Raw genomic sequence first — 27,025 nt, 5'->3', positions numbered from 1 at the left:
CATTAAATTGCTCTTTTCATTGCTGTGTACAAGGTACATAAGCAGCGGCTGCTGGATGATGTGTAGAAGCTCTCCGGCCGTAGAGGATTAATGACGTGGCCTCCTGTGTTCTGTGCTGATAGATCATCAAGCTGTGTATATGAGAGACATTGAACGTACAGGGTTAGACAATATGACCGTGATTCATCTGCAAGAGCAATGTTAATACAACTTGCATCTATAGAAACCACATGTAACTTGCACACACGGATTCTAATACAAACAGATGTCAAGAAACGTTTCCATTTGAATCTGGTTATAAGTACACACTACATGTTATTTACTACTATGCAGACAGACAGATCAGACTGCAGAACCTGCACTTGCATATGTGCAATATAAAGTCCTATCAGAAAGCATGCAAAATAACATTTTATAAAATAAATTAATTAACAGCTCTAAATATAATAATTATTAATAAAAATATGTATAATTAAAAAGTTTTTTGTTTTTACATGAAATACAAAAATCTGGATGTTTTTAATGTGTACTGAATATATTTTTTGACAAGCCTTTTCCTGTGAAATTATTATGGTGTCCTTTGAACTGAAGAAAGAAAATGTTTTCATTGACATTTGGAATATAATTTTTTTAAACTACTCCTGGACCTGAAATGTTATTTTTTGGACAGCTACAAGACCTTAGGGAATATTATGGATTTCTTTTGAATTAAATGAAATTAAAATTAAAACACTGACCCACTGATCCTTGTACTTCAAATACAAACTGTTGCCTTTGTACTATAGTCCCACATTATGTACTCTCATATCTGACCTATATGACTATGATGATGATGATGGAGATGATTATTAGTATTCTTAAATTAGTGCTATAAAAAGTATTAAAAAAAGTAATAGGTGTTTCCAATTGTATAATATTTTTCAATTTAAAGATGTAAAAAAAAATTCCTGATTAAGCAATTGTTAAGAGCTTATAGCAGAGAAGTGATAACAATGGTTATAGACAGATAGTTGCAAATCAATTTGTCACATTCATTGTTTGAAGTTAGTTTGTTTAAGATGGCATTTAGTCTGGAATTTTTGGAGAATTCAAGATATCTGAATTGGTATCAAGTAATAGGAATCCCCATCAGGTTTCAAAAGTAACAAAAGTCATTTTATCAGGTGATCTCAACATCTAATATTATTCTTTTGCAAATGTATTGGTTGCTGGCTCTATTGATTATTCAAAACTCATATGTTTTGGGCCAAAAATAGAGTTTGTCAGAGGATTTATGGGGAACAGATTTTTATAAAGGCTCAGGATATAGAGAGTTTTGGTGGAGATAAATAGGTTTGAAGTCAGGTGATATAATACAAGCAATCTGATCATGAAAAGAAGATTTCCACCATCCTAAATCATTCTGACCCTACCTGGAGGTAATGATGTAGGAAAAATGAACTGATGCAGCTTTAGTGAGGACAGATATAGTCCACAGGGAGGTTTGGCTTAAAGATAAAAGCAAATCAATAGACAGAGGTAGGATTAACATAAACTGAGTAATTACATTCTTTAGGCTTTTCTCACACAGACAGGTGGATATGAGGGAGCCGGCTGAGGCAGATTTAGAAATGATTTTTTTGGGCAGGGTTTGGATATCTTTATTATTATGTATTGGATTACAGTGCACGATGGAAAGACCAGATGATTGGTGCAAATGACATTGTCAATGTGATAAAATCTCTGTGTGGGTACAAGGGAGACCCTGATCATAGGACAGAGGTAACTCAGATAGTAACTATATAATAGTGTTAGTTGTAGTCTGGCTGGTAAGGCCAAGCAGTCGTCATGTTTAATGCTTGGTAAACTGTTATATGTAACAGAGATGATACAATTCACAGGGACACAGAGATTCCTCCATGAATATACTGTGTGTGTTTAATGTGGGCTTATTAGATTTAAAGATTTAAACAGCTGGTTCTCTTTATATGTCTGTTACCCCCATACTGACCCCACTTACCAACAGGATCTCTGCATTGCATGTGACAGGCATAGTCACAGCACTTCTGTGTCCCATTACAATCCCAGTCACCTCTACATGACGGATTAGGGTCTGTTATACATCCCCTTAAGATAACCTCACACTTTCCTGGCTTTTTATCTAGACAGATAGAAAGGTTTCTCATTACATATTGGTTGTATTATGCAGGTAATTCTTGTATACAGAGAGAAGAACACATATAAAACAGTGATATTTGTTGCCTTTACCAGAACCATAAAGATTTCTGTAATGTTTCATCTTAATGTATAAATATTATGGTAATGATTAGTAGAATAAAAACCTTTGTCAAGCATTCTGTGGAAAATGAGCCATCACAAATGAAGAAGACGACAGATTAGTAACATTTAATCAATAAAGGACAGTTAGGGAACAGTCCTGTTGTCTATAAAATATGACATAACGTATATTTCCCATGGTAGTGTAGTGTAGGCAGCAATTTGTGTTACAGCGTCATGTAAACTGTAATATAAGTGCTGGCTTAGTGGGGAGATATAGGGGCTATTAATCTGGACAGTGGAAGCATTAGGGTATACACTGTAACCATCAAACTAGATCTTGGGGTTATTTGAATTCCTGTTAAGACTACTAGGCTGAATCTTAGGGGTATTATATTAAACACTGGATCTATTACCCTGCACAGTGGGACTATTAGGCTGAATCTTAGGGGTATTATATTGTACACTGGAGCTTTTACCCTGCACAGTGAGACTATTAGGCTGGATGTTGGGATATTATATTGTACACTGGATCTATTACCCTGCACATTGGGATTATTGGTCTGGACACTGAGAAAGTTTTTCTGACAATTATGATTGTAATAAATTATCATTTTATAAAAAAAAACCCATCTATTTATCTCTGTTATTTTATGTAATCTATTCATTTATGTTAAGTATAAATAAGACATCTATGGATCTAAATCTAAATTAAGATGAAAGTAATGTGTTGACAATATAACGTGTATGCTCTTCATGTTACCATGTACAATGTGCTGTTACATTTACTCCAGAGGAGAGATGAGCGACATTTGAAACTTGTTGACCTCATTCTGCATTTCTAACGTTCTCACACTTTGCCCACAGAAGGGATTTAGAACCTGATTCATCTTGTGACCGCAGTTTGCGTTTCTTCAAGATCGGATGTAAATTGCATGGATGGAGGCCTGTATTCAAGTATAAGCTGATCTCCGACAGCATTTTCATTTGAGCATGAGTATAAGTACGCTCTGCCTTAATGTTACTTGCTGTATACAGACAGACAGACAGAACAGACTGCAGAATATGCACATGGATATTTGCAACATAATGTCCCATCAGAGCGTATGGAAGAAAAACGACGTCAACAAATCTTCATTCTATAATCATTATTAAAAATACATTTAAAACATTTTACAGTTTCTCTCATGTTCTGGTTGACATACGTGTAGTCATCACTATCAGCCGGCACTTACACCTGCTCTGAAGCTGGTGCAAGTGATACGACTAAAATACACGTAACTAAGAGATGTCCAGAGCTTGAATTGGATGAATCTGTGTGTGCTCAGCCCAGGCTGCACATTGCTTATATTCATCTACCCCTTCCCATCCCCGGACCACCTTCAAATCATAGACTGTCGGAAGTGTCATTTGTGTTTGAACATGAATTGCGTGCAGTTGAGTTCCATGGCGTAAAGTCCATCTCTGAGTATGCGCAGAGCAATTTCATACAGGATATGGCACAACGGGACTTACATCCCAAGATGATTCAGAGCCCTTGTGTTTCTGAATACTAACCCGCCCACACCACTCTGCTGGTTGTATTGACTGGGATTATGATGATCCTTACTGACCAGCTACAGCAGAAACACATTTAATTCAATTTAAAGATGAAACACAAATTTCCTGATTGAGCAATTGTTAAGAGCTTATAGACAGGATGACAACAGTAATAGACAGCAAGTTAAAGTCAGTTTGTCACATTTGTTGTTTGAAGTTACTTTGTTTAACATGACATTTATTCTGGAATGTTTGGAGACATCTGAATTGGTATCAGGTAGTAGAAGGTACCATCCTGTAACAAAGTCATTTTATCAGGTGATCAGATAAAATATAAAAGTATAGCGAGGATTGTATCTAAATGATTTAGCATTTATGATTGGCCTAATCTCAACATCTAATATTTCCTCTTGTAGTTTTATTGGTTACATAGAGAGTTTATCAGAGGATTTATGGGGAAGCGATTGAAAGACAGACTCGAGATATAGAGAGTTTTGGAGAAGGAAAATAGTTTTGAAGTCGGTTGATATAATTAAAGCAATCTTGAAATGAAAAGCACATTTCCACCTTTCCCCAAATCATTCTGGCCCAAACTGGAGGTAAAGATGTAGGAAAGGGAGGACAGATATAGTCCAGAGGGAGGTTTGGCTCAAAGATAAAAACAAAGCTACAGACAGAGGTAGGATTAACATAAACTGAGCAATTACAGAGTTCAAACATTCACTGGGTGGTTTTCCACACAGACAAGTGGATATGAGGGAGCCGGCTGAGGCATATGTAGAAATAATTTTTTTGGAAGAGGGATTGGATTTCATTATTATTATTTATAGGTTTACAGTGCACGTTGGAAAGACCAACTGATTGGTGAAAATGACATTGTCAATGTGTTAAAAAGCTCAGCGTCGGTACAAGGGAGACCCTGATCATGGGACAGAGCTAAATCATATACGAAACATTCAGTCAGTAGTAGTCTGGCCGGTAATGTTTAATCATTGGTATATTGTTAAATGTAACAAGTGCTTACAAAATACTCAGGGGCACAGCTTGATTTTCTTTGTCTGAAAATCATGCGAATAGCACGCTACGGCGTGGGGGAGCGTAATTAACCACAATACGTGCAAACACTTATACACACATTTACACGAACACATACACTTGTAATTAGCTCATATTAAAAGTAGTTGCAACACATAGCTATTTGTAATGAAACATAGCAGAGTTAATGTTTAAAAATTATAATGCTGTATACACGTTAGTGAGATCTAAGGTTCAGGATACAGGAAACATATTATGTCTGGTATCATTCTAATCCCCTATTTATCCGCAGACGTCCGGTTCAATCGCCGAAAAGATCGCACTTTGCGTATGCTAGATATAGATTATGGGGAATAAATGATCTGAGATGGTATTGTCTGAGTAGTGAAAATAGACCAGGTTAAACTAGTTCTTGGTGGGAAGATTAGTATGCATCTGCTGGAGAGCTGACCCCCACCCTTGGATGTTATTGTTTCAACTGGCTATGACCTACATTACACTGGACCTTCCTGAAGCCTGCATTATTTTCACTGTATCACTGACTGTATATAAGCAGGAGTTCTGGGACTATCAGACAGTCTCATTGACCACAACCGTGAGAACTTGAAGGATCCAGGGCACCTGCGAACTTAACGGCTGTACTTATTTTATTTTGAATTGTTACTCTGCTGCCTTTTGCTAGTAAATCGCATTGTGATTTGGAACCACATAACTGGAAGTGGACAATCATTATTGGATAGCAACTAGATGTACATAACAGGGGGTATATGGGGGTATGTCATACCACTACTTCTCCTACTAACTTCATTGTAACCCTACCACATTCCAGTCACATACACTATCTATCTATCTGATTATATATATATATATAGCAGTGGGAGTGGCGTATAGGGGGGTATAGGGGGGTATAGGGGGGTATGTCACTAACATTCCCATTACATTTTCCCCGATACTGGACCCCACTTACCAACAGGATCTCTGCACTGCTCGTTGCAGTCACAACACTTCTGTTTTCCATTACAATCCCAGTCACTTCGACATACCGGATTAAGTTTTTTTTCACATACTTTTAATATTCGGTGAACTGAACACTTTCCTGGCTTTTCACCTAGTCAGACAGAAAGAATCCTCATTACATATTGGTTATTTTGCAGGTAATACTGGTATTTCAGAACCTTAGAGATTTCTGTAATATTTCATTTTAAGGTATATATATATAAATATATGTCATAGTAATGATTAGTAGAATAAAATAGATGTCAATCATTCTGTTCAGTGGAAAAAAACCTGACATAAATGAAGTAAATGACAGTTTAATAATGTTTTACCAAATAGTAATAATAATAATAATAATAATAATAATAATAATAATAATAATAGAGATTAATCTTTGAAAAATATTCCATTTTAATTTAGACTGTTTGTGAAATTATATTTCTTGGTTTGTATAAAATATGACATAACATATATTCCCCATGATAGTGTAATGTAGGCAGCAATTTTCGTTACAGCATTTTATAAAATGTACTGTAAGTGCTGAGCTAGTGGGGGCAAATAGGGGCTATTAATTTGGACAGTGGACGTTTTATCTGCCCATCTCTCTCGGCAGATGGAGCACATATCTTCTTTGTGCAAGAAAGATGGAGGTCTACATTCATATGTAACCAAATATCACACTAGGGTGGACAACAGTTATTATATTATAAACTAGAGCTATTAGGTTGGATGTTGGGATGTTATATTGTACATTGGAGCTATTAGTCAGCACAGTCGGACTATTAGCCTGGATGTTGGGATATTATATTGTACATTGGAGCTATTAGTCGGCACAGTCGGACTATTAGGTTGGACACTGAGAAAGTTGTCATGCTAAATGTGATGGTATTAAATTACAAATTTATATTTAAAAAAAAGTTGTATTTATTTATTTTATTTATTTATGTATGTTATTTTATGTAATCTACTCATGTTATGTTATGTATAGATGAGACATTTATGTATATAATTATACATTAGAATGAATGATATGTTTTCACAATATAACAGTTATACTCATGGTACCACTTGTATTTCTTGTTGCATTTACTCCAGGGGAGAGATGAGCTAAATTTGTAAATTGTTCCGGGAAATATTTTCCTCATTCTGTATTTTTCATGTTCTCGCACTTTGCCCACAGAAGGTATATGGTGTTTCTGAATTCTACTGCTGTATGTATTGGTTGGGGGTTTGATGATCCTTACCAGGCAGCTACAGCTGAGACATCTCTCTGGCTTTATTATTGACTAACACAAATGAGATTAAGAGAATCTCAGGGATCACTGCATTGCTATTGACAACTGTCTCCTTGTACTTCACAAGGAAGAGGCAACGGTCTGCTACTTCTTTACTTCCCCCTGTATGAGCTGACAATAACTATTTTTAAGGTAGATGAATCAGAAACAGAACATATACAGGTGGGCGGTGTAAGTCATTCATTGTCTACTCTCAAAACCATCTGTAGATGAGAGCAAAACTGTTTATATTGCACAAATCCAAGACATTTGCTGTCACATTGTTCTTTCCAGAGGAAATCTGATTCTCCACAACTCTGGATTAACCATCTGACACCCCCAAGCATGATTCCTTGCTGTTATGTTTGAGTAGATATCTGTCTGGAGTCCCCAGAAGAGTCTGGTTCTATGGGCAACACCGGCTTGAGAGAATCTCTTCCCTGTGATCTGTACAAGTGGAGGTGCCGGTGCTCTACTATGATATTACAGACGCTTATACCATCTTTATCGGGGTAAGAGACCACCCATAATGGGATATGTAGACAGTTTTATGTGTGTGGTGCACACTTTTTTATTGTGTTTGTGATTTTAATTTTTTATCTTGTTACAATGAAAACCTTTATAAAAGATAACACACTATCAGTATATTATTTCTAGGGATGAGCGCACTCGGATTTCCTGAATCCGAGCCCACCCGAACGTTGCGGATCCGAGTCGGATCCGAGACAGATCCGGGTATTGGCGCCAAATTCAAAAGTGAAACTGAGGCTCTGACTCATAATCCCGTTGTCGGATCTCGCGATACTCGGATCCTATAAATTCCCCGCTAGTCGCCGCCATCTTCACTCGGGCATTGATCAGGGTAGAGGGAGGGTGTGTTAGGTGGTCCTCTGTGCTGTTTAGTTCTGTGCTGTTTAGTTCTGTGCTGTTTAGTTCTGTGCTGTTTAGTTCTGTGCTGTTTAGTTCTGTGCTGTTTAGTTCTGTGCTGTTTAGTGCTGTGCTGTGCTGTGCTGTGCTGTGCTGTGCTGTGTTCTGCAGTATCAGTACAGTGGAGCTGTGTGCTGTGCTCTGTCCTTCTGAGGTCAGTGGTGCTGCTGGGTCCTGTGCTGTGTCCTGTTCAGTCCAGTGGTGCTGTGTCCTGTGCTCTGTGCTTCTAAGGGCATAGTTATTTCCCCAATATTCCCCTGTGTTTAAAAAAATAAAAAAAAGTTTTTTTAAAAAATACCAAAAACTACTTTAATATTTTTTAATTACCACAAAATTTGCACAACCAATCCTGCAGTATAAGCCCATTGGTACTGCAATATTACCAAGTTCACACATTCAGCAGTAAAAGTCCAGTGGTACTGCAATATTACAAAGTTTACACATTCTGCAGTATCAGTCCAGTGGTGCTGTGTCCTGTGCTCTGTCCTGCTGAGTTCCGTAGTGCTGCTGGGTCCTGTGCCGTGTCCTGTTCAGTCCAGTGGTGCTGTGTCCTGTGCTCTGTGCTTCTAAGGGCATAGTTATTTCCCCATTATTCCCAAGTTTTTAAAAAATAAAAAAAAAGTAAAAAAAAATAAAAAATTAAAAAAAAAAAAAAATATATAATAATTATAACCAAATTTGCAAAACCAATCCTGCAGTATAAGCCCATTGGTACTGCAATATTACCAAGTTCACACATTCAGCAGTAAAAGTCCAGTGGTACTGCAATATTACAAAGTTTACACATTCTGCAGTATCAGTCCAGTGGTGCTGTGTCCTGTGCTCTGTCCTGCTGAGTTCCGTAGTGCTGCTGGGTCCTGTGCCGTGTCCTGTTCAGTCCAGTGGTGCTGTGTCCTGTGCTCTGTGCTTCTAAGGGCATAGTTATTTCCCCACTATTCCCAAGTTTTTTAAAAATAAGAAAAAAGTAAAAAAAAATAAAAAATTAAAAAAAAAATATATATAATAATTATAACCAAATTTGCAAAACCAATCCAGCAGTATAAGTCCATTGGTACTGCAATATTACCAAGTTCACACATTCTGCAGTATCTTGTGCTACATATAATGGAGACCAAAAATTTGGAGGATAAAGTAGGGAAAGATCAAGACCCACTTCCTCCTAATGCTGAAGCTGCTGCCACTAGTCATGACATAGACGATGAAATGCCATCAACGTCGTCTTCCAAGCCCGATGCCCAATCTCGTAGTACCGGGCATGTAAAATCCAAAAAGCCCAAGTTAAGAAAAAGTAGCAAAAAGAGAAACTTAAAATCATCTGAGGAGAAACGTAAAGTTGCCAATATGCCATTTACGACACGGAGTGGCAAGGAACGGCTTAGGCCCTGGCCCGTGTTCATGACTAGTGGTTCAGCTTCACCCACGGATCTTAGCCCTCCTCCTCCTCCCCCCCCCTACAAAAAATTGAAGAGAGTTATGCTGTCAGCAACAAAACAGCAAACAACTCTGCCTTCTAAAGAGAAATTATCACAAATCCCCAAGGCGAGTCCAAGCGTGTTGGTGGTTGTCAAGCCTGACCTTCCCATCACTGTACTTCCCATCACTGTACGGGAAGAGGTGGCTCGGGAGGAGGCTATTGATGATGTAGCTGGCGCTGTGGAGGAACTTGATGATGAGGATGGTGATGTGGTTATTGTAAATGAGGCACCAGGGGGGGAAACAGCTGATGTCCATGGGATGAAAAAGCCCATCGTCATGCCTGGTCAGAAGACCAATAAATGCACCTCTTCGGTCTGGAGTTATTTTTATCCAAATCCAGACAACCAATGTATGGCAATATGTAGCTTATGTAAAGCTCAAATAAGCAGGGGTAAGGATCTTGCCCACCTAGGAACATCCTCCCTTATACGTCACCTGAATAACCTTCATAGTTCAGTGGTTAGTTCAGGAACTGGGGCTAGGACCCTCATCGGTACAGGGACACCTAAATCCCGTGGTCCAGTTGGATACACACCAGCAACACCCTCCTCGTCAACTTCCTCCACAATCTCCATCAGATTCAGTCCTGCAGCCCAAGTCAGCAGCCAGACTGAGTCCTCCTCAATACGGGATTCATCCGAGGAATCCTGCAGCGGTACGCCTACTACTGCCACTGCTGCTGTTGCTGCTGTTAGTCGGTCATCTTCCCAGAGGGGAAGTCGTAAGACCGCTAAGTCTTTCACCAAACAATTGACCGTCCAACAGTCGTTTGCCATGACCACCAAATACGATAGTAGTCACCCTATTGCAAAGCGTATAACTGCGGCTGTAACTGCAATGTTGGTGTTAGACGTGCGCCCGGTGTCCGCCATCAGTGGAGTGGGATTTAGAGGGTTGATGGAGGTATTGTGTCCCCGGTACCAAATCCCCTCGAGATTCCACTTCACTAGGCAGGCGATACCAAAAATGTACAGAGAAGTACGATCAAGTGTCCTCAGTGCTCTTAAAAATGCGGTTGTACCCACTGTCCACTTAACCACGGACATGTGGACAAGTGGTTCTGGGCAAACGAAGGACTATATGACTGTGACAGCCCACTGGGTTGATGCATCCCCTTCCGCAGCAACAGCAACAGCTGCATCAGTAGCAGCATCTACAAAATGGCTGCTCATGCAAAGGCAGGCAACATTGTGCATTACAGGCTTTAATAAGAGGCACAACGCTGACAACATATTAGAGAAAATGAGGGAAATTATCTCCCAGTGGCTTACCCCACTTAGACTCTCATGGGGATTTGTGGTGTCAGACAATGCCAGTAACATTGTGCGGGCATTAAATATGGGCAATTTCCAGCACGTCCCATGTTTTGCCCACACCATTAATTTGGTGGTGCAGCATTACCTCAAGAGTGACAGGGGTGTGCAGGAGATGCTTGCGGTGGCCCGCAAAATTGCTGGACACTTTCGGCATTCAGCCAGTGCCTACCGCAGACTAGAGGCACATCAAAAAAGCTTGAACCTGCCCTGCCATCACCTCAAACAAGAGGTTGTGACGCGCTGGAACTCCACCCTCTATATGCTGCAGAGGATGGAGGAGCAGCAAAAGGCCATTCAGGCCTACACAGCCACCTACGACATAGGCAAAGGAGTGGGGATGCGCCTCAGTCAAGCGCAGTGGAGACTGATTTCCGTGTTGTGCAAGGTTCTGCAGCCATTTGAACTTGCCACACGAGAAGTCAGTTCCGACACTGCCAGCTTGAGTCAGGTCATTCCCCTGATCAGGCTGTTGCAGAAGCAGCTGGAGAAAGTGAGGGAGGAGCTGGTAAGCCATTGCGATTACAGCAAGCATGTAGCTCTTGTGGATGTAGCCCTTCGTACGCTTTGCCAGGATCCGAGGGTGGTCACTCTTTTAAAGTCAGAGGAATACATTCTGGCCACCGTGCTCGATCCTCGGTTTAAAGCGTATGTTGTGTCTCTGTTTCCGGCGGACACAAGTCTACAGCGGTGCAAAGACCTGCTGGTCAGGAGATTGTCCTCTGAAGAGGACCGTGACATGCCAACAGCTCCACCCTCATTTTCTTCCACATCTATGGCTGCGAGGAAAAAGCTCAGTTTTCCCAAAAGAGGCACTGGCGGGGATGCTGATAACATCTGGTCCGGACTGAAGGACCTGCCAACCATTGCAGACATGTCTACTCTCGCTGCATTGGATGCTGTCACAATAGAAAAAATTGTGGATGATTACTTTGCTGACACCATCCAAGTAGACATGTCAGACAGTCCATATTGTTACTGGCAGGAAAAAAAGGCAGTTTGGAAGCCCCTGTACAAACTGGCTCTATTTTACCTGAGTTGTCCCCCCTCCAGTGTGTACTCGGAAAGAGTTTTTAGTGCAGCGGGGAACCTGGTCAGTGAGCGGCGAAGGAGGTTGCTTCCTCACAACGTTGAAAAAATGATGTTTATAAAAATGAATAATCAATTCCTCAATGAAGTACAGCACTGCCCTCCAGATACTACAGAGGGACCTGTGGTTGTGGAGTCCAGCGGGGACGAATTGATAATGTGTGATGAGGAGGAAGTACACACTGTAGGGGGAGAGGAATCAGAGGTTGAGGATGAGGACGACATCTTGCCTCAGTAGAGCCTGTTTAGTCTGTACAGGGAGAGATGAATAGCTTTTTTGGTGTGGGGGCCCAAACAAACCAATCATTTCAGTCAAAGTTGTTTGGTAGGCCCTGTCGCTGAAATGATTTGTGTGTTAAAGTGTGCATGTCCTATTTCAACAGCAGACCTCTCAACTGCAGCTCATCCCTCCTCTGCGGGGATAATGTCTCCTGTGCTCTGACACGTCACTCTGTGTACTCTCAGCCTCAGGATCTGACACTACAGCTACCATGCCTCTTGTAGCAGCCCTCACTCCAGGGCCTCTTCCATGTGCAGTGTCCCCCTCTCTCTTGGGTTCACTATAGTGGCATGGAGTTCTCCCCCTCATCCAGGGCACACATTCCTTGCCCTGGCTCAGTCACCACGCTCAGACTTCCAGGCAATGCTGGGGGAGCCTGGGAGCTTCCACCCCAGGTCCCCAGCTACAACTCTCCTCTCCTGTGTCTTCTCTCTCTTTCTGACACTTTAAAGATCGTGCCTTTAAATGAAAAAGTCAGTCTTCATTGCACGACTATGTGCAAGTGCAACAGGGACATTTTTTTGGGTTTACAAAGTCAAACAATAACACTACGACAATGTCTGTCTGGGGTCTGTCAATGACGAATTGTCTGTAGCATGTTTGGAGGAGGTATTGTGGCCCCGGTATCAAATTGGGTACCGGGGCCACCCCACTATGCAGTCCAGATACTTGTTTGGTGGAATTCCGACACGTGGAGGGTTTTTAAATTATATTGTGGCCTCGGTACCAAATTGTGTACCGGGGCCACCCCACTACGCAGTCCAGATACTTGTTTGGTGGAATTCAGACCAGTTGAGGGTTTTATTATTATATTGTGTGGACCACTCTATCTATACCACACTACAACTCTATACCACTCTATTTCCTACTTTAATTCTATTTAATTCTATTTCCTACTTTAATTCTATTACTAATTAATTACCATAAAGAGGAACAAAAAAAACCAATTTTACCAAAAGTATAATATGACTTAGACTTACAAACACTACACTTGAAAGATCGTGCCTTTAAATGAAAAAGTCAGTCTTCATTGCACGACTATGTGCAACAGGGACAGTTTTTTTGTTTACAAAGTCAACTAATAACACTTGGACCCTGTCTGTCTTTAACATACTTGATGGGATCTCAATGACGAATTGTCTGTAGCATGTTTGGAGGAGGTATTGTGGCCCCGGTATCAAATTGGGTACCGGGGCCACCCCACTACGCAGTCCAGATACTTGTTTGGTGGAATTCTGACACGTGGAGGGTGTATTTATTTTATTGTGGCCCCGGTATCAAATTGGGTACCGGGGCCACCCCACTACGCAGTCCAGATACTTGTTTGGTGGAATTCAGACCAGTTGAGGGTTTTATTATTATATTGTGTGGACCACTCTATCTATACCACACTACAACTCTATACCACTCTATTTCCTACTTTAATTCTATTTAATTCTATTTCCTACTTTAATTCTATTACTAATTAATTACCATAAAGAGGAACAAAAAAAAACAATTTTACCAAAAGTATAATATGACTTAGACTTACAAACACTACACTTGAAAGATCGTGCCTTTAAATGAAAAAGTCAGTCTTCATTGCACGACTATGTGCAACAGGGACAGTTTTTTTGTTTACAAAGTCAACTAATAACACTTGGACCCTGTCTGTCTTTAACATACTTGATGGGATCTCAATGACGAATTGTCTGTAGCATATTTGGAGGAGGTATTGTGGCCCCGGTATCAAATTGGGTACCGGGGCCACCCCACTACGCAGTCCAGATACTTGTTTGGTGGAATTCTGACACGTGGAGGGTGTATTTATTTTATTGTGGCCCCGGTATCAAATTGTGTACCGGGGCCACCACACTACGCAGTCAAGATAGATAGATGCGTATCATAGATAAAGTACATTCAGTGGTGTGGGGCAAATTGAAAAATATTCCAAATGCACTGACATTATCAAAAACAAGAGGTTGTCACACGCTAAAACTCCAACATGTATATGATGGAGAGGATGGAGGAGCAGCCGTATGTGTAGTGTAATGCAGATCTGTTGAAGGTTTTTTATATATTTTATTGTGGTGCCCAGTGCCCACTCCTCTACGCAGTCCAGGTACATTTATTGGTGCGAATCATAAAAGTTCAGGGTTTTTAATATATCTTGTGGTGACCCACTCCTCTACGCAGTCCAGGTACATTTATTGGTGCGATTCATAAAAGTTCAGGGTTTTTAATATATTGTGGTGACCCACTCCTCTACGCAGTCCAGGTACATTTATTGGTGCGAATCATAAAAGTTCAGGGTTTTTAAGATATTGTGGTGACCCACTCCTCTACGCAGTCCAGGTACAATTATTGGTGGGAATCATAAAAGTTCAGGGTTTTTAAGATATTGTGGTGACCCACTCCTCTACGCAGTCCAGGTACAATTATTGGTGCGAATCATAAAAGTTCAGGGTTTTTAAGATATTGTGGTGACCCACTCCTCTACGCAGTCCAGGTACAATTATTGGTGCGAATCATAAAAGTTCAGGGTTTTTAAGATATTGTGGTGACCCACTCCTCTACGCAGTCCAGGTACAATTATTGGTGCGAATCATAAAAGTTCAGGGTTTTTAATATATATTGTGGTGACCCACTCCTCTACGCAGTCCAGAAAGATACCTTGTTGCAACGTTTTGGACTAATAACTATATTGTGAGGTGTTCAGAATACACTGTAAATTAGTGGAAATGCTTGTTATTGAATGTTATTGAGGTTAATAATAGCCTAGGAGTGAAAATAAGCACAAAAACTTGATTTTTAAACTTTTTATGTTTTTTTCAAAAAAAATCCGAATCCAATACCTTAAATCCGAACCGAGACCTTTCGTCAAGTGTTTTGCGAGACAAATCCGAACCTCAAAAATAACGAAAATCCGGATCCAAAACACAAAACACGAGACCTCAAAAGTCGCCGGTGCACATCCCTAATTATTTCCTCACATCCGTGTATGGATATATGCTGATCACCCACATGGGCTGGGCGAGAGATGATCGTTATGAATGAAGAAAATAAATTCTATTATATGCTGAATACCGTTTGAGCTCTTGTTAGTGCATACCCTAAGGGGGGTTCTTTGACATCTTTCACCAGGGTATTGTGGTGTTGCATGCTAAATACACAGTGAGCCTGGAATAGAGGAAAGTGTTTATGGGAGATTACACTATGAACTCTTTCTTTTTGGTCTTTCATATATTATCCTGAGGATATACAAGGAGCAGAATTTTGTGACATCCGGGGCCACCGGTTTGACCTCATTCATCATCGCTGTGGGAATTAAAGTGCATATGAGACATCTTTCTATTGAAGGAAAGTGGCACATAAATTACATTTTTATTGTTTTTTTATTGTTTTCCTTATAAGTTTTGGATATTCATGTCAGTTATTAGCGCTGATCCTATTTTAATTTGTTTATTGGTAATTGATTCTCATCTCATTTGTGGGTCACAGGTGATATATAGTTGGCTGCTGAAGGACTGAGTCTTGTGCTAATTTACCATTGATACCCGTTTGGTTCATTGTTTCAAACAAAATTTCTGCCAGAGGAGACCTTTATGGTAAGGCTTATGCAGTCTGTGCTGTTACCACTAGGAATCTGTACTGCTTTCATGTCATTGTCTGAATGAAGTCTGGGGGAGTAAAGAGTCTTGTTGGTAGATTACAGCCGGTACAAACATGGGACCAGACTCACAAAAATTAATTTTAGTCATCTGCAGGGAAAAGGAAGTTAACTTTTTCTAGAAACAACTTTATAATAATAATTTGAATTATTAAAAAAAATAGCAAATGTATATTGGAAGCTAAAGTACAAGTAATCCCCTCTTATACAATTATATTAAAAACACTGTGTATTATTGAGACGAATAATACTGTGTATAGGTGTTAATACTAGACTACATCTGCCCAGTATGTTATGCTGTTTCTTTGTAGATAGAGAACATTTTCAAACAATGTGATTAAGAAGATGCTAAGGTTGCAGATCAGAGCAGAAGTCTTACACTTGAGTAAGTGGTTCCCCCATTTCCCAGACATTTACCATGTGATGCTGTTTCGCTGAATGGATTATTGTCTGGCGGTGGGACACCGGGTGGGATAACTCCCGGTGCTGTGCGCCTCATATAAAAATGTTTTCTAAAAATGTATTTACAAAAAATAAATGTTTAATCATAATTTTGTGGACCAGTGGGGATCAGGCTGCCTCCAACTTAGTGGCACCATTGTAGAAGAGGGATGAGCCCCACGTCACCAATGAGAGCAATGATAAACTGTTTAACAAAGTCCAGGCTGGTTCACAGGGCAGATATTTGATTAGTTAAAAAGGCAAAGGGCTGGATAACCCCTGACAACTTATGTTTAAAAATTGTATAAAAAAGGCAGTTGAGCCCCCAGTAAAGGGTGCACAGCCTTATGTTCCACCTGGGTCTATCATCACTATCTCACTGTGATGTTACCAGCTCTATAAGATCTACATTTTAACAATAAACACCACTCTTCATATAAATCCTGCATGATGCCTATTATCTGCTGACTTTGTGTGTCCTACAGAGCTGACCCTCTAATCTATCAGATGGATACACCAGCGTCTGTTCATGATTCGTGTTTAGTATCTGGGGGAACAGGAGATGTGCAGATCTCTGTTGCAAATATGTGATTATACTATATCCCATAAGGGCCACAGTAATCATGGTGCAATTTAAATGATTGCCATGATTTAACACTCATTTTCTTCTTCTTAATAATAATAATAATAATAATAATATTGCATCAGCAGCACTCAGTGCATTGTGGGATGATGCAATTATATACTATAATACAAAGTCTTACCTGTAGCTTCACATTTTGTGGGTGTTTGGCCTGGTAAGGTTCTCGTTCCAGCAATCTCTTCTCCCTTTGTGTTCACGCACCAACACACACCATGGCTGCCATTACACTGCTGTGGATTGTAGTTGCCATTTTCATCACACTGAGGCAGGGGTTGTTTCTCTGCAAGCTGACGTGCTTTTAAGCAGTGAGTAAGATGCTCTGAAACACATGTATGACAACACATTTGTAACATTTTTTGGACAGAGCAGCACCATGTTTAATATTTACATATTAGGTACAACACAACTCTGCTCAAAAGTGGAGTAGAGATAACTTCTGCCACTTCTCTGGTGCACATGCAGTATGGTAATGACTAATCTTATTACCATGTGGACACATCTAGCTCCTGCTCAACTCCCGCTTCTTGGTGGACTGTCACTTAAACCAGCAGAAAGGAGGCATATATGGAGGAAGGAGCGGAAATACACAGCTGTTTGCCATAATATACAGACACAATTGTATTTTCTTTTTACTTGAATTTTGGTAAAAAGAACAATTTATTCTGCTCCGATGTTTCTAAACTACTTCAGTAATCATTCTCTGAGAATAACAGGGGAAGTTGTATTTTCTGTTCCTGATTGGAGCTGAGTTCCTATATAACATCAGTAACTAATATGAGGTTCAAGGGGGCTTATCGGTGACTGTTCCTGGCTGATGGAAGGAGGCTGCCACACCCTGTTACTAAGTGCAGGTGATGAGGGTATCGCTGAGTTTTAAGAGCTGAGCAGCGTGAAATCCTCTGCTGCTAGAACTGCTTCTCGAGATATTCACCTTTAGCAGCCTCCTTTCTGAGGAAGTTGATGCTTTTCACAGATCGCTTTTGCCACCAGGATATAAACTTGGGTTGTAGCAGTTGTTGATCTGACACTTGACTGGTGGAGTTGACAGAACACCGTAGGAGTTAGTGAGCAACCAGGATGTTGACAACAGGACTCAGAACTAGATAGGCAGGGGTTAATGCAGAGTAATAGACAGACAAAGGTCTGGAGCAGCAGAATACAGCAGAATCATTTAAGAAAGCCTGAGGTCAGGGCAGGTAAAGATATGTAGGCATATTCAACTCACATGCCAACGGTCAGGAGTGGAGAAGACAGCATAATCCTTTAAGCAAGCCAGAGGTCAGGGCAGGTAGAGATACAATACTGTGCAAAAGTTTTAGGCAGGTGTGGAAAAATTTCTGCAAAGTAAGAATACTTTCAAAAATAGAAGTTGTAATAGTTTAATTTTATCAATTAACAAAATCTAAAGTGAATGAACAGAAGAGAAATCTAAATCAAATCAATATTTTGCATTTTGTTAATTGATAAAAACAAACTATTACCAGTTCTATTCTTGAAAGCATTCTTACTTTGTAGAATTTTGTTCAATAACTGTCTAAAAAGGGTATGCAGATTTTGTTAAACAGGCCAAGAGTAAGGAGTGGAGAAGACAGCAGAATCCTTTAAACAATCTGTGTCAAACACAGATAACAGAACAAGGCACAGTTGGTCAAGCTGAAACTATCACCAGAATGGTATTCTGTGAGGAAGAGGTTTATAAAGGCAGCAGTACCAATCTGAAAATGCAGGATAATTAGCTGCATGGGTGTGGTAAGTAATAACACAGCTGATGCTGCTAAACTGGGAGCTAAAGAGAAGCACGTTGCTATTTACCTAGTAAGCAGCTGAATCGGTGAACTGCCAGACTATTCTTACACATGGTTGCAGCAGTAATGCACAGATGACAGATCAGACAAACAGGAGAGATCTTATTTTTTAACACCAGAACCTCATACAGCAAGCTCAAGGCAGGTTTTCGAAAACCCTGTGGGAGAGAGAGTAAAGAAGGACCCAGCAGTATTTTTCCTACTACAGCTCCATCTGGAACTAAAAGAAGGGTTCTAAGGAAGGAAATCTATGGGGCAAAGAATCACAGAGCTATGGCTGCAGCAGTGTAGGTGACATGAGGCACAGGGAATAATTTCCTGAAATACAGTTTGGGAAGAGGATTTAAATATTAAAACTCTCAGTCCAGACTTAGTTGATAAATGGTGGAGAAGGAGACGAGACCCTTCCCTTCCTGCAACTGAGTTTAATATCAAAAGTAGGATCATAAGGTCAACAGTTCCTTATGATAAATTATATAATCATTTGGGACAAGGGGCTAGATTATCCCTGCCAGTATGTGTGTGTGGGTGTGTGTAAAAGAGTATATGAAGGGACAAAATACTTGTGTAAAGCATATTACTTATACACTTCCTTTAAGTATTAGTTTGTGTAATAGCTCTTTTTTTAGCGTTATCTTTGATCAATAAACTCCACTGCTATAAACAAACCTCCTCTGCTCCTCTGAGACCCTTCTACCTGCTGTATTCCTGTGTCCTAGAGATAAGGACTAACACTGTCATCCATCCCCCGGCTGTCCTGTGAGACCCCTATACCTGCTGTATTCCTGTGTCCTACAGACAAGGACCAACACTCTCATCCATCCCCCCGGCTGTCCTGTGAGATCCCTATACCTGCTGTATTCCTGTGTCCTAAAGATAAGGACTAACACACTCATCCATCCCCCATCTGTCCTGTGAGACCCCTATACCTGCTATATTCCTGTGTCCTACAGATAAGGACTAACACTCTCATCCCTCCCCTGGCTGTACTGTGAGACCTCTATACCTGCTGTATTCCTGTGTCCTACAGATAAGGACTAACACACTCATCCATCCTCCATCTGTTCTGTGAGACCCCTATACCTGCTATATTCCTGTGTCGAACAGATAAGGACTAACACTCTCATCCATCCCCCAGCTGTCCTGTGAGACCCCTATACCTGCTGTATTCCTGTGTCCTACAGATAAGGACTAACACTCTCATCCATCCCCAAGCTGTCCTGTGAGACCCCTATACCTGCTGTATTCCTGTGTCCTACAGATAAGGGCTAACACTCTCATCTATCCCCCGGCTATCCTGTAAGACCTCTATACCTGCTGTATTCCTGTGTCCTACAGATAAGGGCTAACACTGTCATCCATCCCCCGGCTGTCCTGTGAGTCCCCTATACCTGCTGTATTCCTGTGTCATACAGATAAAGACTAACACTCTCATCCATCACCCGGCTGTCCTGTGAGACCCCTATACCTGCTGTATTCCTGTGTCCTACAGATAAGGACTAACACTGTCATCCATCCCCCGGCTGTCCTGTGAGACCCCTATACCTGCTGTATTCCTGTGTCATACAGATAAAGACTAACACTCTCATCCATCCCCCGGCTGTCCTGTGAGACCCCTATACCTGCTGTATTCCTGTGTCCTACAGATAAGGACTAACACTCTCATCCATCCCCCAGCTGTCCTGTGAGACCCCTATACCTGCTGTATGCCTGTGTCCTACAGATAAGGACCAACACTCTCATCCATCCCCCGGCAGTCCTGTGAGACCCCGATACCTGCTGTATTCCTGTGTCCTACAGATAAGGACTAACACACTCATTCATCCCCCATCTGTCCTGTGAGACCCCTATACCTGCTGTATTCCTGTGTCCTACAGATAATGACTAACACTCTCATCCATCCGTCGGCTGTCCTGTGAGACCCCTATACCTGCTGTATTCCTGTGTCCTACAGATAAGGACTAACACTCTCATCCATCCCCAAGCTATCCTGTGAGACCCCTATACCTGCTATATTCCTGTGTCCTACAGATAAGGGCTAACACTCTCATCTATCCCCCGGCTATCCTGTAAGACCCCTATACCTGCTGTATTCCTGTGTCCTACAGATAAGGACTAACACTCTCATCCATCCCCCAGCTGTCCTGTGAGACCCCTATACCTGCTGTATGCCTGTGTCCTACAGATAAGGACCAACACTCTCATCCATCCCCCGGCAGTCCTGTGAGACCCCGATACCTGCTGTATTCCTGTGTCCTACAGATAAGGACTAACACACTCATTCATCCCCCATCTGTCCTGTGAGACCCCTATACCTGCTGTATTCCTGTGTCCTACAGATAATGACTAACACTCTCATCCATCCGTCGGCTGTCCTGTGAGACCCCTATACCTGCTGTATTCCTGTGTCCTACAGATAAGGACTAACACTCTCATCCATCCCCAAGCTATCCTGTGAGACCCCTATACCTGCTATATTCCTGTGTCCTACAGATAAGGGCTAACACTCTCATCTATCCCCCGGCTATCCTGTAAGACCTCTATACCTGCTGTATTCCTGTGTCCTACAGATAAGGACTAAAACTGTCATCCATCCCCCGGCTGTCCTGCGAGACCCCTATACCTGCTGTATTCCTGTGTCCTACAGATAAGGACTAACACTGTCATCCATCCGCCGGCTGTCCTGTGAGTCCCCTATAACTACTGTATTCCTGTGGCCTACAGATAAGGACTAACACTCTCATCCATCCCCCATCTGTCTTGTGAGACCCCTATACCTGTTGTATTCCTGTGTCCTACAGATAAGGACTAACACTCTCATCCATCCCCTGGCTGTCCTGTGAGACCCCTATACCTGCTGTATTCCTGTGTCCTACAGATAAGGACTAACACTCTCATCCATTCCCCAGCTGTCCTGTGAGAACCCTATACCTGCTGTATTCCTGTGTCCTACAGATAAGTGCTAGCACTCTATTTCAGCCCTAAGCTATGTTGAACCCAGTGTACTAAGTCAATGCTCTGCCTACTTCCTGGCAGTCCTGATCCTAAGTAAGTGTTCACATGTATCCAGCACAGTCAGTGGGATCCTGCCAGAGGTACAACATGCCTGTGAAGGAGCCTTGGATGCAGACATCAACTATTATCCTGTAACTAGAGGTACCATGTTGGTACATAATTGATACAGCCAGTTATTCTCTGGTTTGTCCATTCGCCACCTGTTGAAGTGGTCAGTAATAACAGGTTGAGTGAAATCCCAAACAATCTATAAGTCTCCAACAGGAAGGTAAAGCCCATATTGTCTCAACGGTTTCTGGTCTTGATCGGATGAGCTTCTGTTTTGTGCCACCAATTGGTTTATGAGGAAGGACAGGGATGTACCGCTGTCTGTTACTGATCCAGTGTTTTATTAAAGCTCTGTCTAATGCAATATATTTTTTACCTTATTACGTTAATGTTTAATACTGTAACAAAACTAGTATTGTATAGTATGTCCCCTACAGAATCCTTTTCAAACTCCTCAACTCCACGTACAAGGCTCTCTCCCACTCTACTGCCCCCTACATCTTTAACCTCCTCACCATTCACACTCCGGCCTGCTCCCTGCGCTCAGCCAATGATCGCCGCCTCTCCTCCTCTCTTATCACCTCTTTCCACTCCAGAATCCAAGAATTTTCCAGTGCACTGGAATGACCTCCCTCGTTCCATCCGTCTCTCTCCTACTTTGTGCTCCTTCAAACGCGCACTGAAAACTCACCTCTTCCGCAAAGCCTACCAACCATCTGCTTAACCACCTTACCTCCTCCACTCGCTCTCCCTTCTCTCTTCTGGCTCCCCTTGTGCCTGTTCTGTCTACCCTCCTTTAGGATGTAAGCTCACATAAGCAGGGCCCTCTTCCCTCCTGTCTCCTCACCTGTTCTTCTGCTCCATGCTTATTGCATCAGCCTGCCTGGAGTTTCTGAAGTATTGGTATTTTTTTTTATTGTTCTGTACTGTTTCACCCTGTATAGTCTACTGTTAGCACTGTGTACGGTGCGGCGGATACCTTGAGGCACCTAACAAATAAATGATAATAATAATAATATCTCCATAAAATTACCATAGTAAAAATCTGCAATACAAACTGTGAATAACACTACATTCAGTATATCAAAACAATAAAATCAGTGTGAACTCATGTTATTGCTACAAATTAGAAAGATTTTCTCGAATATAATTTCAACATACAATAGTAGTTTCTTAATAAAGACATGTGCTAGAAAATATAATCACAATCCAATAAAAAATACTTAATATTGTCGTCAAAACATTCCAACAAGCCATGGATTTATTGTTCCATGGAAGTGAGTCCTTTGTTGCTAACACTGAGAAGGATGTTGTCAAAGTCAAATACTTGGATGAAGTCATTTTAAATTAATAAATATCGCTTGTTTTATTTACCTTCACGATTCGGTGTACAAAGGTTACATATGCAGTGACATTGGAAACACAGTAAATACACTTACATTCACACTAAATTGTTCAATTTTAATAAACTCACATTCTTTTATTATTAAGAATTCGAGATTTATTACATAAAGGTAAACCTATATTAAAGATATTTATAGTTCTTGTCCTAAGAAATGTATTGTGTTTGGTCCATTAATCCACATGTCACCAGCAGGAATACAGTATCAGAGAAGCGATCGCACATTGCGGTCGCTAGTTATTATTATTATTATTAATTTTTATTTATAGGGTGCCACAAAGTATCCATAGCGCCGTACAAGGACAAACAATGGCACAGTACAAGGTGAAACAGCACAGTACATGTAACAGTAAGCAATATAACTCTGGGGGCTCAGGCACAGCATGAAAGAGAGGGAGGGAGGGGAAAAGTGAGTATAGGCAGGTAACTATGGCCCAAGAGGGTGGGCACGGATGACAGTTAAAGAGTCACTGAGGGGAGCGGAGAGAAGCGAGAGGAGACAGAGGGCAGAGGGACCGAGAGGAGGTGAGCTGAGTACCTGGAGAGCGCAGTTAAAAGTGATGGAAACAGAAGGTAGGAGAGCTCTGCTCAAAGGAGCGTACAATCTAAAGGGAGGGGAAGACAGACAGACACATGCATGAGACGGAGAGATGGGAGAAATGGAGACGGAGTCGAGGAAGGGGGAGAAGGGAAGAAGGGATGTGAAAGAGAGGTAGCCGACCGGTGGCAGTTTAGGCATGAGACTGGATTAGTGTAAGATTAATTCTCAAAGATACTCTGTTAATGGGTTAGTTTAAACCAGAATTTTAGCGGATACCTGAGGCAAGACACTTACACAGCTGTTGGAGTGAGTTGCCCCCATATTTGGAGAAGTATCTCTTGAACTGAGCTATAGCCTGCATTTTACTAGACCATCATAAACCCTGAACCAATGAAGAACTATCTCAGTGTTATCTTTGTGTACATAGGGACATCATCACTATTTTTTTGTCAACTCAAACTGCATAAAAAGCCACTGAGCAGTATCACTCTCTCTCTCTTTGACAACACAGACTTCAGGATTGATGAGCTGTTAGTGGATCCAGGGTGCAAGCTTATTGGTTCGGTTATACTTTCTAATATTTTGTTATGCTTTGTTATATTTTTGCTATTAAATCTCTTTGTGCTTTGGAACCACATTAATCTCATAGGACAATCTTTATTGAAGCAGACATTACAATGTACACCTGTTTGTTAGTGTAAATTATACACACATGAAGCCATGAATCTGACACTTACGACTTCTTGCGTCTGGAGGACACTATTGGGGAGGGAATGGGCATTCTCAGACAACAGCAAATTGTATGGTGCAAATACACGCTGATGATAACGTTCACCAGAACTAGATAGCTTCTTCTGCTTACTGTGGATTTACCGATGGAGCTGATAGATGAGTATTTTGCATCGCTTGTGTATATATTATGATTTTGCAACCATATTTTAGCAAGTAATTCTTTTTATGCATTCAAGTGAAGGAGAGTTTATTCACATCTAATAGCAAAATGTGTATTTCTTTATCAAAACAGATGTTTTTAAAAACATGGGCATAAGTGTATCTTACGTAAGTCTGAATGTGGAACATTTGTCCCTAGTACAGAGCAGGATGCACCATGCGATGTCTGTACCTCAGTATATGGATGTAACTACACATTGTATGTATGGCCCTTTTATAGGTTAAATTATGTCCAATATGCGTCCAGCATCAGCCCCTGTATATATACCAATATAGACACACAACATTTATAGAGGCCGATCATAAAACATGGTTGAAATATGGAAATGAATTGTTATGGACTATAAATCAAAGTAATCAGTCAGTCAAATACTATAATCTTAATAAAATATAATATATTACTGTAATAAAGAAGAACATATTAAATAGAATCTAAGACATAAGCATGGAAGTCTTTATAAAGATGCATTTTATTAATAATAATCATCAATCAGAAACAATGTAAATGACTGAAAAGAAGAAATAAGTTTTCTTATTTGACAATTCACAATTTTTACTGGTCCATCCATGTTACTTGGAGGAACATTGTCTTCTCTCTTAATACTACTCTGATTTTTGGAAACTCAATTTGCTGATCTCTTAATGAGAGTAATTATTTCATTGACAGACATAAAACTAACAACTGGTGAATCCAGAGAGTTCATCTAAAATAATAACCTGGGGTAATAATGATACAAACAGCAGCAATACTGATAACAGCTCAGCTGGGTCACCTACCTGCAGTCACTGCTGATAGCAGGACCAGCCCCAGGAGAAGCAAGAAAGCAGCTGGTCTCATGTCTGATGTCTGGTGTGAATCTCAATTCCAGATCTGACAACGTCATTTATACCAAAGTCTATAAGGAAAAGGGCTGAGCTGAAACTGCAACTTGTAATTATTACCTAACAACTTTCTTAATTTCACAACAAGACTGTATCTCACAGCAGTAACACCCAAGTAATAATATATATTAACTTTCATTTTATTCTTAACCCAATACAGCCTATACTGTGGTAGAGACCTTTAGGGAGGATATATGCACTGATCAGACCAGTGGTTACAGCAGCCTTTACTCCACACAATTCATGTAGAGGTTACAGATAATCCAGTGATCCCGGTACTGACAGCTCAGAAATAATTCCTGGTAACACTGATACCAGTTCTACAGGTTCAGTAATAGAAAAAAAAAGATTTCAGGTGCCCAAAACTACTGCAGTGTATCCTTAGATTATGTTTTACTTCATTTTATTAAGTTTTATCTACACATTCGCTGATTGCCAAAAAGTGGAGCTGCCCATCCACAATCAAAGCACATAGAGCAAAGTAAAACTGAGAGTGTGTATTAGGAGATTAATAATGCAAAATTCAATGTAAAGTATAAATTTTAGCACAGCACACTTACATGGAAAAAAACTACATCATACCTTCCCATAGTTGTTTATAAACACTTTTGGTAAAACAATTAGAAAACTACATAAAAGAAAACAAAATAAAATGATAAATTTCATTAAGTTACATAAAATGACATTAAAATATTTAAATGTTTATATGAATCTTTCAACCACTACAGTAACATCGACACTCTGGGCCTGATTCATCAAGGAACGCATCTTAACTTTCCTCAATGTAAGTTGTGCTGAGTATTTTAAGCAATAATGGGGAAAGATGAGACATTCGCAATTTAATAAGAAACGCGAGTTCAGGAAAGCACACCCACCTTTTGTCCACTACGCAACGGAATCTAATATGCAACGGATCCTAAGCAATTACGTCACTCAGCGAGGTCCAACTAGTTTGTTTACTAATGTGAAAATATAGTCAGTGTATATTTATTCAAGACAGTTGTATCCTCTTCATTCCCTTTCACATTTACATGTTTTGTGAACATGAAACCGATGACTTTGGAGTGTCTTTTTAATGAGCTCAATCCACACAACTTCTCATCCTGCTACATGGAATAAAGATTGTATGTTGGGTTTGTTTGTGTCTGAGTTGAATTGAAAGTATAATGCATGTAATTCGCTTGCATAAATAAATATATATAATTAATCCATAAAATGTATGTTGTTTTAAAGTTAGGTCCCGACCGTTGTAAAGAAAACCAAGAAAAATACTTAGCGTACTCTTCCATAAGCGATACATGCAACCTCCACACAGATAAAGGGTGTGAGTCAGGACTAGAACTCATGACTTGGTTTTTGAAAGTCGGATGAGCTAACCACAAAGCTGACATTCTTTTCTAAAAAAGAGTGAGAAGCTCAACAATACAGCGTGCGTGCTACAGATGTAAGTGTTAATTAATAGT

At 40.5% G+C, this 27,025-nt stretch overlaps 1 protein-coding gene across 1 annotated transcript; it reads right to left on the bottom strand.

Moving 5' to 3' along the window:
- On the bottom strand, positions 1 to 25,563 carry LOC142143305 (equistatin-like). The gene is made up of 5 exons (XM_075201031.1): positions 25,458 to 25,563; positions 17,040 to 17,237; positions 5,798 to 5,938; positions 2,000 to 2,140; positions 1 to 131 (listed from the first exon to the last, which is right to left on the bottom strand). The coding sequence occupies exons 1-5, from the start codon at positions 25,516 to 25,518 to the stop codon at positions 127 to 129; spliced, it is 546 nt and encodes a 181-aa protein (XP_075057132.1). The 5' UTR covers positions 25,519 to 25,563; the 3' UTR covers positions 1 to 126.
- Positions 25,564 to 27,025: the final 1,462 nt, after the last annotated feature.

Source organism: Mixophyes fleayi, chromosome 3, assembly GCF_038048845.1.
Source record: "Mixophyes fleayi isolate aMixFle1 chromosome 3, aMixFle1.hap1, whole genome shotgun sequence".
In the NCBI taxonomy this organism is placed as follows: Eukaryota; Metazoa; Chordata; class Amphibia; order Anura; family Limnodynastidae; genus Mixophyes; species Mixophyes fleayi.
This window is presented reverse-complemented; position numbering and strand designations above follow the sequence as displayed.

Bases quoted from the DNA above. Each gene is read 5' to 3' on its own strand.
- LOC142143305 (XM_075201031.1), bottom strand. From the start codon at position 25,518: ATGAGACCAGCTGCTTTCTTGCTTCTCCTGGGGCTGGTCCTGCTATCA. The intron at 17,238-25,457 runs GTAGGTGACCCA...CATGTGTTTCAG, and splicing joins GCTATCAGCAGTGACTGCAG to AGCATCTTACTCACTGCTTA. The intron at 5,939-17,039 runs GTAAGACTTTGT...CTGTCTGACTAG, and splicing joins CACAAAATGTGAAGCTACAG to GTGAAAAGCCAGGAAAGTGT.